At 38.7% G+C, this 16,193-nt stretch overlaps 1 protein-coding gene across 1 annotated transcript in view; it reads left to right on the top strand.

Annotated features, from left to right (window-relative positions):
• Positions 1 to 15,836: 15,836 nt before the first annotated feature.
• ZDHHC2 (zinc finger, DHHC-type containing 2) overlaps positions 15,837 to 16,193 on the top strand; it is a 54,630-nt gene continuing 54,273 nt past the window's right edge. The window contains exon 1 of the mRNA XM_011979583.1: positions 15,837 to 15,865. Coding sequence (XP_011834973.1) covers positions 15,844 to 15,865 — 22 coding nt within the window. The 5' untranslated portion in view covers positions 15,837 to 15,843. The remainder of the gene's footprint in view (positions 15,866 to 16,193) is intronic.

The following is a 16,193-nucleotide window of genomic DNA, read 5'->3' on the forward strand; positions in this document are numbered from 1 at the left end:
GAAATGACCAGAGGTGAGAAAACTTTAGATAATGTTGATTTTTAACTTAATTTGTGGTTTGAGAATAAGCTCTAGAGCGGATGATTGTTTTATTTTTTATTGTGGTAAAATATCAGTAACATAAAAATTTTCCATTTTAACCATTTTTAAGTATACAGGTTAGTGTCATTAAGTACATTCAAAATGCTGTGCGATCATCACTACCGTCCGTGTTTCAACTTTGTCATCTTCCCAAACTGCATTGCTGTGCGGTTAACACTAACCCTCATTCTCCCAGTTAACACTAACCCTCATTCTGCCCTCCCCGACCCCTGGTAGCCACCATTCTACTTTCTGCCTCCATGAGTCCGACTGTTCCAGGTCGCTCCTACGAGTGGAATCATACAATATTTATCCTTTTGAGTCTAGTTTATTTCACTTATATAATATCTTCAGAGTAGCATATGTGAGAATTTCATTTTTTCAAAGGCTGAATAATATTTCATGGTGTGTGTATATCAGATATTGTTTATCCATTAATGGTGGTTTGAGTTGTGTCTACCTTTTTGGCTATTGTGAATAATGCTGCTATGAACAATGTATAGAAATACCTGTTGGAGTCCCTGCTTTAAATTCTTTTGGTAGATACCTAAGAGTGGAATTGGTCAGTCATATGGTAAATCTGTGTTTAATTTTTTGAGGACACCATACTGTTTTTCTGGAGCAGGTGATTTTTGATGGAAGTGTCATTCCAGAGAAACCTATATATGTCCTTGTAAACATGTCCAAATTTGAAGGTCTCTAGAGGTATCCATGAGATGTATCAATGTCACTGCAGCAGGTTTTTGGTTTGTTTTGATTTTTTGTGTTTTTGTTTTTACCATCTTGCCAATTTGTGGTTCAGCAGAAAAGCTGATGGGCAGGGGATTGTGAAGAATCCCGTGTTGCCCATATGGTGGCCTTCATTACTGGGTAGTGTGTTCCTTATGAGACTGCTGGTCGTCAGGCATGCCCAGGGCAGAAAACTCGAGAGCCTGTGGCTTACTGTACATAGGCAGGAATTCAACAACAGTTTTTGAGTAGCCAGAGAGTCCAGTGCACATAAATGACAGATGGAAATTTAATCTTGAAAGAACATATTAGCAAGTGGAAACGGTATGCAAACTGGTAAACAGGAGCGGGTGAGGAGGAGGGGGAAATATGACGTGAATGCATCGTGAATGCATTGTGAATGTATGGTGTTAATCATGAACTAGATTCTGATCCACAGCACAGGGACTGAACATGGTTTATAAATGAAGAGCAAGGTTTTTGTTTTGCCCGAAGACCCAGAGTAAGTGAAATGATTTTAGTGAGAGAAAGCATAAATCCATACGTAAAATTAGGGGAGAGATACAGGCGGGAAACCTGAGATGCTGCTTACACATTGAGCAGAGGAAGAGACTCATTCCAAATATTGATGACTGGATTCTTCAATTCCTTGCATAATTTTTTTAGAACTTCTCACTTACGTTAATGAATACATCTCATATGTAAGCAGGTGGTACTTGTATAACATTACACTATTATAATATGTTGTGTCTTTAAGCAGTAGTCTTGGAAATCTTTCAACTGTGGGTAGCCAGTTAATGACAATGTCAAATTTATTTTGGCTGTGACTGAATATACATACTGTTTCAGCAATTGCTGTCAGAGAGATTGGGCTCATGCTGTAGGTGAAGGCAGTGTTGGGTGAGAGTATGATTTGCTGCAAATAAGAAGGGAAAGGCATTTTATACTTCCAGCTGGGATCAAAGAAAAATTGTGTATGTTTACTTTATGAATGTATGACAGTGAAGTTACAGAAGAAAATGGTGCTTCTCAATGACCCGATACTGAAGGGTGAGCTAGTGAATAGCTGGATACTCTTGAATGTTTTAATGGATATTGTGACCTAGTGCTATCGTGCAGCAGTTACTGCTGGTGCTAGTGTTGGTTTAAATCTTTGAATTCATCTCTTCAGGTGTGCTACTGGAAATTTTATTCCAATGAACTCATAAATACAAAGGTTGGAATTACATCCTTACGTAGTCTCTTTCTCTGGAGAGTTGTAAAGTACTCATAAGTGTCAAATAGTTTTATGAACCTAGAAATAATTGGTTTAATTTTTAAATGTGTTACGTGTGCGTGTACTCTGGTCGTATGGCACTCAACATATAGCTCCTAACCCTGTGAGATGGTTTTAGAACGTTGCCTGTTTCCTTGGAGATGCAGAAAAGACGCATTGGTTTTTCTGCTTAATAAATCAAATAGCTAACGTTTGATCATGAAAAATAAAGAACTCTCAACATTGTCCTCTATGATACTTCTGAGTATACCAGATAATAAGAAACTGATCTAAGGACATTAAAAAATAATCTATAAAAATTGTTTCTACTTGATTGTATATATTTTTTAAATGATGAAATAACCAATATACATGTGAAAATATACATATACCATGGCAGCCACCATTCTACTTTTGGTCTCCATGAGTCCGACTGTTCCAGGTCGCTCATATGAGTGGAATCATGTGGGACTTTTTGCATACTACCAATAAATAAATACATCCACACATGTATAAGAAAGCTGACTGTTACATTGGACAAAATAATCATTGAGGCACTTCCAAGTCTAAAATTTTGGTTCTGACTAATAAGGGGAGTATTTCAGGACATGAATCTCTAGTTGCCATTCGCCTTGATCATAGACAACCATTATGTGGAAAGTAGGCAGATCTTTGTTGAGGGTGTTGATCCACTGTAGACTTACATGGTTCTAAGGAGTCAGTCATGGCCTTGCTGGTCTTTCCTCAAGAAGGGCATCTGGAATTGGAAAAGAAGGGGGTGGGAGCTGAAAAGATTCAGTGACTATAGGAACTTGGAGTTGAGTTGTAGCCATGTGTAGAAAAGGAAGGACCCATACAACTGTATCTAAACAGGAGAAGTAAACTTAAACCTGCTCTCAGATCTGCACAGCTTGCTGGCACTGGGAGCCTCTTCTATTTTAATCTGAGACAGGGATTATAGGATTCCATTGAGTAAGCTTTGAAATGAGGACACTAAGATCAGGGGACCAGCCCTGAGATCAGATTTCCGTATTTATCTACATTGCTTAGTGCTAGTCAGTGATTCCGAAATTGTCCTTCCCTTTGCCAAGATGAAAGTGGCAGTGAGTTTTTCAAGGCCATCATTATGAGGTGATGTCTTTATTCCTTTTTCAGAACCGATAGATTGAAAGACCCACACATTGCTAATGATTTAAATACAAACTTTCAGTAAATGTTTACCCAGCCTTCAATTAGATAAGTTAGATTTTGCACCATCTGTTTCTGTCGGGTGGAGCTGCTTAGCTATTTAGAGCAATGATTTGGTCATCAAATTGCTACAGAAATGATGTTGAATGCCACCACGTGTGACAACATGGATGAACCTGGAAGACATTGGGCTAAATGAGAAAAAGCCAGTCACAGAAGGACAGATACTGCATTATTCTACTTGTATGAGGTATCTAAAATAGTCAGCTAAAAGAAACAGACCAGGGGCTGGAGGGAGAAGGAGATGGGGGTGGGCTGCGGTTCAGTAGGTATAAAGTTTCAGTTGTGTTAGGTGAATAAGTTCTAGAGATCTGCTGTACATCCTTGTGCCTATACTCAACAATACGATATTATGCACTTACAATTATTTAAGGGAGTAGATCCCAAGTCTTCTCAACGCAATAAATTATAATAATAAAGAAATGATGTTGCTGATTGGGTGGGGAGAGAAACACTTATAACCTGGAGACTTTCATAAATGTAAGGATTAAGAGTTACCATCCAGGACAGATCCATGTTCTGTCTCCCTTAATGTCATTGTCTCCATGTGAGGTATGTGTTTTAGGAGTGTGCCTGTGTAGTACAAACTGGAGTAATTATCATTCCTCCTCTCTTCTGCTGAGGATGGAGGTCAGGAAGCCCCTATTCCATCTCTTATTCCATCTCTTAACTCTTTCTAGTATCATCATTTTACTGTTCCTGTAGGAACCCAGAGCCCTGTTCCTCCCCAAATTCTTGAAGTGGGATGCTTAGGCAAGTCCGTATTCAGGTACTATCCTGAAATATGGCCAAATATTTGAAATTTTTGTATGCAAAGTTTGTAAAATTATATGTTTGCCGAGGTTTTAAGTTGGTTGGTGGAGCAAGGGTGACAAGAAGAGGACATTTTAAACCCTACTTTCTAAAGTGACCCAGATCAGAAGTAGCAGGGAGTGGCAAGAGTATCAAACACAGACCAAGAACTGGGAGCAAGCAAGGAAGGGAACGGCTGCCCAGGAGAAAGCAACCCAGTGGCTGGGAGGCATCCGATGTCACAGATCCTGGGAGGCCACACAGAATCCTTGCATGAGTTTTGCGGCCAAACAGGACCATCTGTAGATCCTATCATGAGTTGGGTGACTTTAGAAGTCATACCGCCGTGAGACTGTCTTCTCAGCATTTGAAATGATAATAATACCAACCTCACAGATTGTTGGAAGGTTTAAATGAGACCAACATTGAAAGAATTGAGCACAAGGCCGGGTGCGGTGGCTCATGCCCGTCATGCCAGCACTTTGGGAGGCTGACGCTGGAGAATCACTTGAGCCCGGGAGCTGGAGAACAGCCTAGACAACGTAGGGAGACCCTATCTCTACAAAAAATAAATAAAATTATAAATTAGCAAGGTATGGTGGCATGCACCTGTGGTCCCAGCTACTCAGGAGGCTGAGGCAGAAAGATTGATTAAATGTGGGTGGTCGAGGCAGCGCAAATTCCTGGCATAGAGAGCGTTCAGCAAATGCTCCTGTAAAGCTGCAGTCTGATTTTGGAGGATGCTGCAAGCTGTATTCCGTTCCTCCAAAATTCTTAGGTGAAAGTACTGAACTCCAGGACTTCAGAATTTATTTGGATAAAGGGTCCTTAAAGAAATAATTAAATTAAAACGAGGTCATCAGAGTAAGCCCTTACCCAACATGACTTGCCGTCTTTAAAAGAAGAAATTTGGATACAGAGAGGCATCGAGGGAAAAAGACGTGAACGTGCAGAGAGTAAGTGGTCATTGCAAGCAAAGGAGAGAGACCTAGGAAGAAACCAACCCTGCCGACACCTCAATTTGAGCTCAATTCTTTTTCTTCTTCTCCTTTTTTTTTTTTTTTTTTTTTTTTTAAAGCAGGGTTTTGCTCTGTCTCCCAAGCTGGAATGCAGTGGCGTAATCACGGCTCATGCTGCCTCGACCACCCAGATCTAATCGATCTTTCTGCCTCAGCCTCCTGAGTAGCTGGAACCACAGGTGCATGCCACCATGCCCTGCTAATTTATAATTTAAAACTTTTTTTTTTATTTCCGTCTTCTAGAGTCCAGAAATGTGAGAACATAGATTTCTGTTTAAGGCACACAGTCTGTGATACTTTGTTACGACAGCTGTAGCAAATACAGGTATTATCACCAAAGACTTGGAATGGGAGGAACACCTGATCTCATAGCCCAGCAGGTAAGGGAGGAAAATCAGGGCAGCCTCGGGTCTGCTGTGCTGGAAGGGAGATGTGTTTGGATGTTGCACTCAGTAGGCTTCCCTTAACACAGAGTCACTAGTTTTTGTTATATTGTTAATGATGTTATGCAGAAGCTTTTGATGGCTGATCTAGAGGCCAAACCACAGAAAACGAATATTTTGGATCATAACCTACCCTTAAGAGACTTCCCATACCTTGGTTTATATGATTTAACTTAGTATGTTCATTTTTGTGTTTGGTATTGTGTGATTCTTTTTTTTTTTTTTTTTTTTTTTGAGACCTAGTCTGGCTCTGTTGCCCAGGCTGGAATGCAGTGGCATTATCGCAGCTCACTGCAGCCTCCGCCTCCTGGGCTGAAGGGATCTTCCCACCTCAGCCTCCTGACTAGCTGGCTTCACAGGCGTGCGCCACTGCACTCAGCTAATTGTGGGAGTTTTTTTGTTTGTGTGTTTGTTTGTTTGTTTTGGTAGAGACAGAGTTTCACCATGTTGCCAAGGCCGGTCTCAAACTCCTGGGCTCAAGTGATCCAGCTGCCTTAGCCTCCCAAAGTGCTGCGATTACAGCTGTGAGCCACCGCGCCCAGCCACATTGTGCTAGTCTTCAGGAAAAGGTTGCCAGTAATTTCTGGGCCATTTTCCATAGTTCTTTGATAATTTCTAGCACATAGTTTAGCACCGTATAACTGTTTAGATATGTGTTCTGAGGTAGAGGCTGGGGAAATTATCAAACGCCATAGGGTGTTGGCATAGGACCAATGCATGCCAGACCCTATTAGAATCTAGACGGGGAGTAGTGGGTTGCGGGTATGGGTGGGGTTGACAGTAAAGGAGCTCTGGGAGAGGTAGGGCATAAGTTTAAAAATTTACTGGTTTAGTTTTTTCTCGTTCTACTAATTCGCCCACATTGTAATTTATTTGCATTTTTCTGCTTATTCACCCTTAAAAGGTCTTCCAGCAGTTTATTCCTAACAACCTGGCATTTCACGATGCAGAAAATGTTAGCATTACTACATGCTAATTATTCACTATGTACTTCTTCCCTTAGATTGTTAATAAACTGTTAGCACTAAACTTTAGGGAACTCCTACTCTTAACATGTCACAGTTTAGTGATGAATTTATCCTCCATATTTGATGAACAGTCCTAAATAATGTGCCAAATTCTATTCTAGGTACTTTTACCTTCTAGTTTAATTCTCAAAAGAGCCGGGTGAGATAAACATTGCGATAATGTTCAGAGAGTCTAAATAACTTGTTCAAGGTAAAACATCAGACAGGATCAAACCTCAGTGCGGGGCATGGAAAAGAAACAAGTAGATGAAAATACAGGTTGTGAGAGATGCTAAGAGAGAAATAATGTATTGCCATAGTGATTGCAGGGTCTAACCAGACAGGAAAAGCTGGTATTTAAACTGCAACCTGAAGGATGATAATGAATGAGCCAGGCATGGAGTCAGGTGTGGAGCTTTTCAGACTGGGCAAAGACACTAAGGTTTGGTGTGTTTTCGAAACAGGAGCTCATTGTGGCTGCAGCTTAGTGAGCAAAGGGACTAGTGACCAGAAGTGGTCTTGGAGGACAGGGAGGAAGAGCCAGATCATGCTTGACCACTGAGGCTGCCGTAAGGAGATTGGATTTTATTTTACTGTAAATTGAGTGCAAAGCCATTGGGAGGGTTTTTAGTGAGATGATATCATTGAATTGCATTTTAAATGAGATCATGGTTTTCTTACTGCAAAATGAATTTTCAAGGAACCGTGTGGGGATCCAGTGAAGAACTCAATTGCCTCGCCCCTTGTTTGTGATTAGACTGTTAGGAATATCTGGACTGGCTTATATGTTAACTGAGAAGGTACAAACTGAAAACCGTGTGTTTGAGATTCAAGTTTTGCACCATTGAAGCCTTTATCCTTAACTGTTGCTTCTATTCTGAAGCTGCTTGTCTGTCCTTGACAAAGCAGTTCCTGCTAATTTACTGATCAATTTATTGTTAGAATGACTTTTGCCTTAGGCCTTTAAAAGTCAAGATTTTTTCCCCAAGAATACATCAGGGTAGGATTTAAGATAATTTTGTAGCCAGAGAAACCTTCAAGATAAAGTGCAAATTTTTGTTGAAACAATAAAATTAAAGCACCCTCAGCTGAGTGCCGTGATCAAGATCACACACATTGGGAGGATTGGGCTGGAGTCCAGGTCTCCCACCACCCAGTTCACTGCCAGTGCAGAGGATCAAGGCAGGGTACAGTGTTAGCTTGGTTAAGATGTAAGAAAGCCCAGAGTGACAGAAGCATCATGCACAAGAGGAAAGAGGTGTGAGGTGAGATTGGAGAGAAAGGCAGGTGCTTAAAATCACAATGACATATGAGGACGGCAAAGAAAAAAAAAAAAGAAACAGTTTGATAAAGACTTTTAAAACTATAAGTAGATAGGTTATAAAGAAAATAAATTCAAAAAACGTATTAGGAAGAAAAGGGTATGGTCGCAATTAAACGGAAAATGTTAACGTGAATAACATTTGTCTTGCATGTCATTAAATAAGGTCTGGAAGCAGTGTCATTTTTGATCTCTAATACACTAAAAATGAACCGGAGATTTTTGGAAAGTAGCTAAAAGGACAAAGGATTTGACTTCAAGGGGTTCCCCTGGCCAATTTTGTCGAAGAATTCACTATGAATTTGACAGACTGTTTCCAAAAGAAGAGCATACTTAATTCTGTTAGAGTAATTTGAGTACAGAAAATTAGCTTAGGGAGGGTGTTGGTGACCTTGACACGAGTGATTGCAGTGGAATGCTGAGGAATTAGACCAGTTGGAGTTGAACGAGGAGGTAAAAGGAGGTTGGGGGTAGGGACAGTGATTTTGGATGATTGTTAAATTTTCCTGTGAAAAGGTCAGAAAGTGGGATGGGCAGCTAGAGACATGAAGTCAAGGGACAGATTTTGTTGGGAAAGGAGATGTTAAAGCATGTTATAAAGATATTAAAGCAGAAAGTATTTTTGTCATAATGTTTTAAATGTGAGCTACTTATGTGAATTAACTGAAAATGGTTTCATAAACATGTTTTTTCAGTTAGTTTTTATTTCTAACTAAAATATCACAAATGCTAAGCTTCAGCATAGAGGTAGAATCTTATTTACCATTTTGTTCTCAACAGTGTAAGCATGGTATAGTCAATTAATGTTCCTCAGTAAATGAGTTAAAGATAAACAGAAAAAAAGTGGAGCTTGGCTATAAAATTATCCTTAAGATTCATTCATTAGAACCAAGTCTCTGTTTTGGGATGTGTGTGTATGTGTGTGTATGGTATTCTTCATTATCAGATATCTTAGCTGAAGGTAGGGTGTACCTGTGTCAGAATGAATCTGGAAACTGCATAGCAGTTTTATATTGAAAAGTTACTGTGTGAGCAATAAAGGTAAATTATTCTTTCAAAGGAGAGAGATTGAATTTGAAGACAAGAAAAAGAAAATTCAGATTAAGAAAATAAATTTTAAAATCACAGCAATATAAATTTGCAATAAAATACGCCACAATCACATTTTTTAAAAACACTTACGTAACTGTTCTTTGCTAATTCAAAGGGGGGAGTACACTTTTTTGTCTGTTATGAAGATGTAGTTTGGTATCTGAAAGCTTTAATTTTGGATGTATTTGTGAATAAAAGTTCAACTACATTTAAGTTACCATCAGTTTACTGGGCTGCTGCATCTCAATAGATACCATTTAGGACAGTAACACTTTATATCATAATAAATAATCTTTGGGATGATCCCCTGCTTTTAATCCAGGTTGAGTTTGAATCACTCTAGACTAAATCAGTTCTAATACAGTATATACATACACATGCACACATATCCTATTAAATCTTTTTCTATGGAGAACCCTAATACATAGAGGCTGGACTACTTTCTTTATAAAGGGCTAGACAGTAAATATTTTAGGCTTTGCAGTCCATACTGTCCCTGTCTCAGCTACCTAACTCTGCTATTGTAGCACACAGGTAGCCATGTGAGTGAATGGATGCATACATGTTTCAATAAAACTCTACATATAGAAACAGGCATCTAGCTGTATTTGGACCAAGGGTTCTAGTTTACCGACACCTGGATTAAATGATTGCTTGATAGTTCAGTCAAAAGATATAAGGGAAGTATACATTTGAAAGGATGTTTCATTTAAGCCAGGTTGTATTAAGAAGCAGTTTGTCATCCTTTTCTATATTATTGGTTATTACTTTGACAGTCTCACTCTTTAACTTCAGTTTTACCTGTTTTATTTTTACATAAGCATTTCTTAAAGGACAATTAATGCTGTAACAAAAAAACTATCACTCTTATCAGTCTTACCAATTCTAAACTGAGGACTGACTAGTTCAGCCTTTTTATCAAACAGAGTTGTCCCACTCTGTTTCTTTCTCTGTTTTTTTGAGACAGGGTCACGCTCTGTTGCCCAGGCTTGAATGCAGTGGCAGGATCACAGCTCACTGCAGCCTCAACCTCCTGGGCTCAAGTGATCCTCCCACCTCAGCCTCCTGAGTAGCTAGGACCATGGGTGGCCACCACTTTGCCTGGCTAATTTTTAAAGTTTTTGTGGAGATGGTGTCTCACTATGTTGCCCAGGCCAGTCTCAAACTCCTGGCCTCAAACTGTGTTCTCACCTTGGCTTCCCAAAGTGCTGAGATTACAGGTTTAAGCCACTGTGCCTGGCTCGCCTCTGTTTCTTGTAGGAATGATTAGTGGCAGTGGAGGAGGTAAGCATAAAGCGCAGCCAGAGAATACAACTGGTGACCCAAACTACAAGCTGTGTGGTATTGATGATGTTTCTACATTTTAAGATGAAATTCTTTTCTTTTCTTTTCCTTTCTTTTGTTTTCTTTTCCTTTCCTTTCCTTTCCTTTCCTGTCCTGTCCTGTCCTGTCCTGTCCTTTCCTTTCTTTGGTTTTCTTTATTTCTTCTTCTTTTTTGTTTTGAGAGACAGGCTCTCACTCTATCGCACAGGCTGGAGTGCAGTGATGTGATCATAGCTTACTGCAGCCTTGAACTACTGGGCTCAATCAGTTCTCCTGCCCCAGTCTCCCAAGTAGCTGGGACCACAGGCAGTGCTGCCACACCCAGCAAATTAAATTTTTTTTTTTTGTAGAGACACAGTCTCAATGTGTTGTCCAGGCTGATCTGCAACTCTTGGCCTTAAGTGAGCCTCCTTCTTTGGTCTCCCAAAGTACTGGGATTACATGCATGGGCTGCCCAGCCCAAAATGTGATTCCTGAAGGCCATAATTTTACTTTGGGCAAACAGGAACATTATTGGTAAGTACAGTAGTAATTTACCTTTTTCACTTTCTCTCTTCCTATATACCATCAGGGCCAAGAAAATGCTGCAATTCCCACAGTTAATCACAGAGGAACTTGAAGTTCTGGAGGTATATTGGAAGATTAGAAATTGCTAAAGCAAAATATTATCATTGTAGGACATGGACCAAAAAGAAATTAGGCTAATCCAAGATAAAATCAGGCAAATAAGTGTTTGAAATTAAAATTAAAATTGTGATTCACAGTGTTATGATTGTGTGTATTTAGATGATGTGACTGATACTATCCACAGATGTAGGATTGGTAAATATTTTAGTGTAATAATAGCAGTGCTCTTAATTCCCAGGAATAAACTGCACCTGACTTCTTTGGGCTGAATATAAGATTTAGGTTTTTATTTTTATTTTTTTTAAAAGTAATTGTTTTTATTCGTTAAGTTAAACAGTGCCTATCCAAAATAGATTTTTTCACATTTAAATTCTCAAAAAGACTAACTGGCACATGAAGATCGAAGTTTTAATGTCTCATCGTTACTCTTTGTTAAGAATGAATACCACCTTTTTGGTTTAAACAAGTTTCTGAAATGACACATCCATATAAAAAGGCAATTGACTTATAAGATGATTCAGATTTACATTATTTTTCACCTCTTATGTTCACTCACAAAGTCTATTTTTATTCAACATTTTGCATTTATTTATTTCAGGAGGCTGTACAAATATTACTTTTCTCTTTGTAATTTTTCTTCATTTTTTAGCCCCCTTTCCTATATGTTATAATTACCATTAATATTATCGAAATGAAAGATTATATATTATAATTGTACATTCATGGGGGCTTACTATACACCAGGCACTATGTTAAGTACATTCTTTTATTTTCCCTTTGAATCCTCACTGCAGCCCTAATGCTATTGCTGCGGCGATCACCCTCCTTTTGTAGTGGAGTAAGTGGGATAGCTTGTGTGAGCAAGCAAGTGGCAGAGGCAGGGTTGGACCTTGCCTTCTGTATCCCGAGCCGTTGCTCTTTGGTGCTATTAGCTTAGTAATAGTCTCTTTTCCAATTTGACAAATTCAACTATAAAAAAGTACAGTACTGAGGAAGAGCCAAAACCAAGGTGGGGGTGGAGGGAATCCTGTAAAGTTACAGACCCTTTCTGTTTTCAAAGTTGCTTGAAGCCCAGTTGAAGCGAGTATCTCCCTCAACCTTTTCCTTTTAAAAGGGACAGAAACTATTTTGTCTTCTCCCTCTCTGTCTCTTTAGAGAGGCGTTTTCTTCACCTCACGGAAGAGATTACTTTCGCTTTTGTCAACTGTGAGTTGAGTCCTACAGTGTGCTAAGCTCCATGGTAATGGAAATAACTTTTCTCTTGAGTTTCTCATGCCCACGAAAATAAAAGATGAAAACTTTTCCTATGTCCGCTTTGATATACCACTTTTATGTGATTCAGATTAGTTGTCGTGGTCTGTTTGTCTAAGTCAGTCTCTTACTCACATTTATGGGGCAGATGCTGTGTGCTTCAAAGAGGAATTAATTTTAATATCCAGCAGAGCTCGAAGTTGTAACATATTTGTGACATGCAGGAAATGTTTAAATTGAAAATAAAAGAATTTCTAAGGTAGAATTAATGTACTACTCATTGTGACTTTGAGAATAAAGCTCATTTGCTTTAGTAAAAACTGAGTAAACCTCACTTTTCTGTTGACTAAAATTGAAATAACTATTAATTTATCTCAATATGTGGTTTAAAGGAAATGGGATAAAGAAAGCTATGCAACACTTGAAATTTCTGCATGGTAAAATTGGAGAATAGATATCAGCATCACTGTTAACCAAACTGAAATTCTGTCTGTGAAGTAAGAAAATTAAATAATCCTGAATTAAAACTCAGAATCCACATTAAAACCAATAGTTATTTTTAGAAGATCTGTCCCAATTACATTCAGTATTGCTATTTAGTTTTTGTATTGTTATAAATAAATGTATTATATTTGATTACTATCTATATTGTTTCAAAAATGAGTCTCTATTTTTCATATATTATCTTTATATACATATGTATTAGAAAGGTGTTCAAGGCTAAATTTGAGCAATCTTTTCTTAAACAGTAACTTTTGAACAAAAATATTTGCATTTGACAATAACTTTGTATGTGTTTTTTCACTGTGAGAAAGGAAACTTTGAACTTGACAACTCTGCCATTAAACTGAAAATTACAAGGTAAATCACTAATTTACTGACTAAGTAAACATGGTTGAGAGAACATTCATTTCCTGAGTATCACAAAGCAAAACCTTGTATAGTCCATATATCTGTTAATGAAATAAGTTAATTTGCAAACTTTGATAATGTTACTTAATCAGTGGCAAGTGATAAAAATGTTGCTAGTACTTATTAAATCATTTAAAATAGCTATATGCAACTTTATTTGTAGTATATGTAACAGATACGAGATTTCTGTCCAGAATACATAAAAGGCTCTCAATAACTAAGTAAGCCAACAGAAAAATAATCATTCACTTAGAAGAGAAAGGAAATCCCAGTCATCATATTTTAAAAATAATGCCAAACTGCACTAATAATAATGGTAATGAACGCTAAAATAATGATTTTTATTTTGGCCTGTGATGTTGACAAATATCAAGCAGGCTTATGTTTACAGGAAATTGAACAGGCTCATAATCTTGGCAAAAGTGTAATTGGATATACCCTTTTGAACTATTCCATTCCATTCTACAAATGTTACAGAATTATTTACTATAAGCATGTATTTATGTATAAGTTGTGTACTTTTTTACAAATAGAACTTCTGTGGATTTTGAATTACATTTAGGCAAAAGCAAGATATGAATAGCAAAAAAAAAAAAAAAAAAAAAAAAACAACTTTAAAAACAAAGTCTTTGAATGCATATCAAGCTAATAAAGTATTGGTCCAGGTCAAAAAGATTAGCAGCTCATACCAACGACACCTTTTCTTCTGTTTTTTTTCCGAGACAGAGTCTCGCTCTGTCGCCCAGACTGGATTGCAGTGGTGCAATGTTGGCTCACTGCAACCTTCGCCTCCCAGGTTCAAGTGATTCTCCTGCCTCAGCCTCTGAGTAGCTGGGATTACGGGTGCATGTCACCACACCCGACTAATTTTTTCTATTTTTAGTAGAGATGGGGTTTTTGCCATGTTGGCCAGGCTGGTCTCAAACTCTTGACCTCAGGTGATCCATGTGCTGGCCTTGGCCTCCCAAAATGCTGGGATTACAGGTGGGAGCCACTGTGCGCAGCCCCCAACTATACCTTTTTTAAAATGTCATTTTGTTTTACAGTTTTCAGTTCTCTCAACTCGAGTCAGTGGAGTAGCAAACACATTTTTATGAAAGCACCAGCACCTCTGGAATGGTTAATAAGGTTTGTTTGTATATAAATGCACAAATGGAGTCAAATTACTTTTCCTTTCCTTGGATTAGCTCCCCTGAAGGATTGGAAATTTTGATCCAGAAAAGAGTTGTCAATTTTGGAGCGCTTTTGAAAACAGGGTAGTCCGTGTCTAGAGGGAAATGCATAGCTGTGGCGGTAGGTTCAGATATTAAAAAACAGGCTTGCCTCAAGCCTTTCCTGTGCCCTCAGCTGAGCCGCTTCAGGGATTCGATGGGAAAGGAAACTCTGACTAGCCTCTGATTTACAAGCGGACTTGTAGAACAGGCCATTCATGAGTCAAAGATCATCCACGCCTGCCTGTCTCATGCTGGAGATCAGAAATGTTAAAGGGGGTGGAGAAGCTAGGAAGCATTTACAGATGCCACATCTAGGTTGGTAAGAGATCTGGAAACCATATATTAGTTGGTTTAAACTAGAACGTTTAAGGGGGACACAATAACGTCAAGTATGTGAAGATTTGTCATTTAGATTTTCTGTTTATTGCTATGGTTGGGAAGCCTTGATATCACAGGAAAAAGTCACAAAGCAGCAAATTTCAACACACTGGAAGGATGAATTTTCTTATTCTTAGGGCAATCCAATAATGGAACGGGCTGCCCTCCAAAAAACTACAGGCTCCTGCTAGCTCTAGAAATGCCTGAACTTATATTCAATAGCTGTCTTGGGCAGGAGATTGGTTGGACTGTGCAATCTTCAAAACTTCTCACACTACCCTCTGGTTCCAGACTTCAGAAGGCGGTGGCATTTCATTCCAGCACCAAGTCCTGAGATCCTGTGCCATTTTGAAAGCTGAATAAGGACAAAAATATACAGAGTCAGACTTGGTACAGCTGAGATAGGGCAAAACTTCCAAAGACTCTTGTACAAAGAGAGAGACCAAATGGGAAAACACATAGACAATACAAAAGGCATACAAATGTCGCGATTACTAAATACAGCTTCTTGTTGCAGCTTGCTTTAGCACTTGTGGCCCCTGTCCTAATCCATAATACCTGCTAGCTCGGAATATTTACAACAACCCCTGAGGAACGGCAGTTTCCCAGCACTGCCTGGCCTCTCATTGTGCAATAGGGAGCACGTAAAGTCACTGTGCATAAGCATTTGTACTTTTAGAAATTAGAGGGGAAAAAAGAGTATCTGCTGTGAACACAACATTTTACTCTTTGTGGAAAGCTCACCAGGTGGTTGCCAATGTATCAAGAGCAATAAATGCCTGTGGAAATGTAATGACCTGGAGAGCACTACTTTTATCTGAACTCTATGGTTGGAAGGAAAACCAATCAACCAAATGATACAGAAGAAAGACCCCCAAGGGGCACACTTGACAAGTTTTGTTCCGCAGCACAGGAGCCAGGGCTGAAGTGTGCAATGGAGGCATGGCTGATTGCGGCCTCCAGCCTTTTCCTCCACCCTCTCTCCAATCTGTGCTCACCTCTCCTCCAAATAAAATTGAGTAAATGTTTAGAGAATGTTGGTTTGAAGGGAAGCCAAATTATTAAGCTAGTTAAATGCCTTATGTCTGTGTCAAGCCCTGTTTGCCTAAGCTTCATATAACCTATTACCTTTTTTTCTATTTCCAGTGTCCATGGAAAACACTGGTGAACAAGGTAAGCTAGATGACATTAATGTTATAGATTTTTTAAATAATTTGAAAGAAACAATTGTATTCACTTAGATTTGGTTGGGATTAATAAATTATTCTTTGAGAATGTGAAGACTAGCTAGAGTTAAAGATATCTCATTTCTCTTAAGTTTGCAGATTGAATTCTGTCAGACACTTGGCAAATTCTATCCTGAAATGGCTGTCATTGTGCCAGAGATTCTTAAGGCTTTGAGGTATAGGGATATCAACAATTTCCTTTCCTAATTTGGACTATTAACTTGTAACTGAGTCACCTACATAATTTATGAAAAATATCATGGGCTTTAGTCATG

This window comes from Mandrillus leucophaeus, unplaced genomic scaffold (genome assembly GCF_000951045.1).
Source record: "Mandrillus leucophaeus isolate KB7577 unplaced genomic scaffold, Mleu.le_1.0 Scaffold204, whole genome shotgun sequence".
Classification (NCBI taxonomy): domain Eukaryota; kingdom Metazoa; phylum Chordata; class Mammalia; order Primates; family Cercopithecidae; genus Mandrillus; species Mandrillus leucophaeus.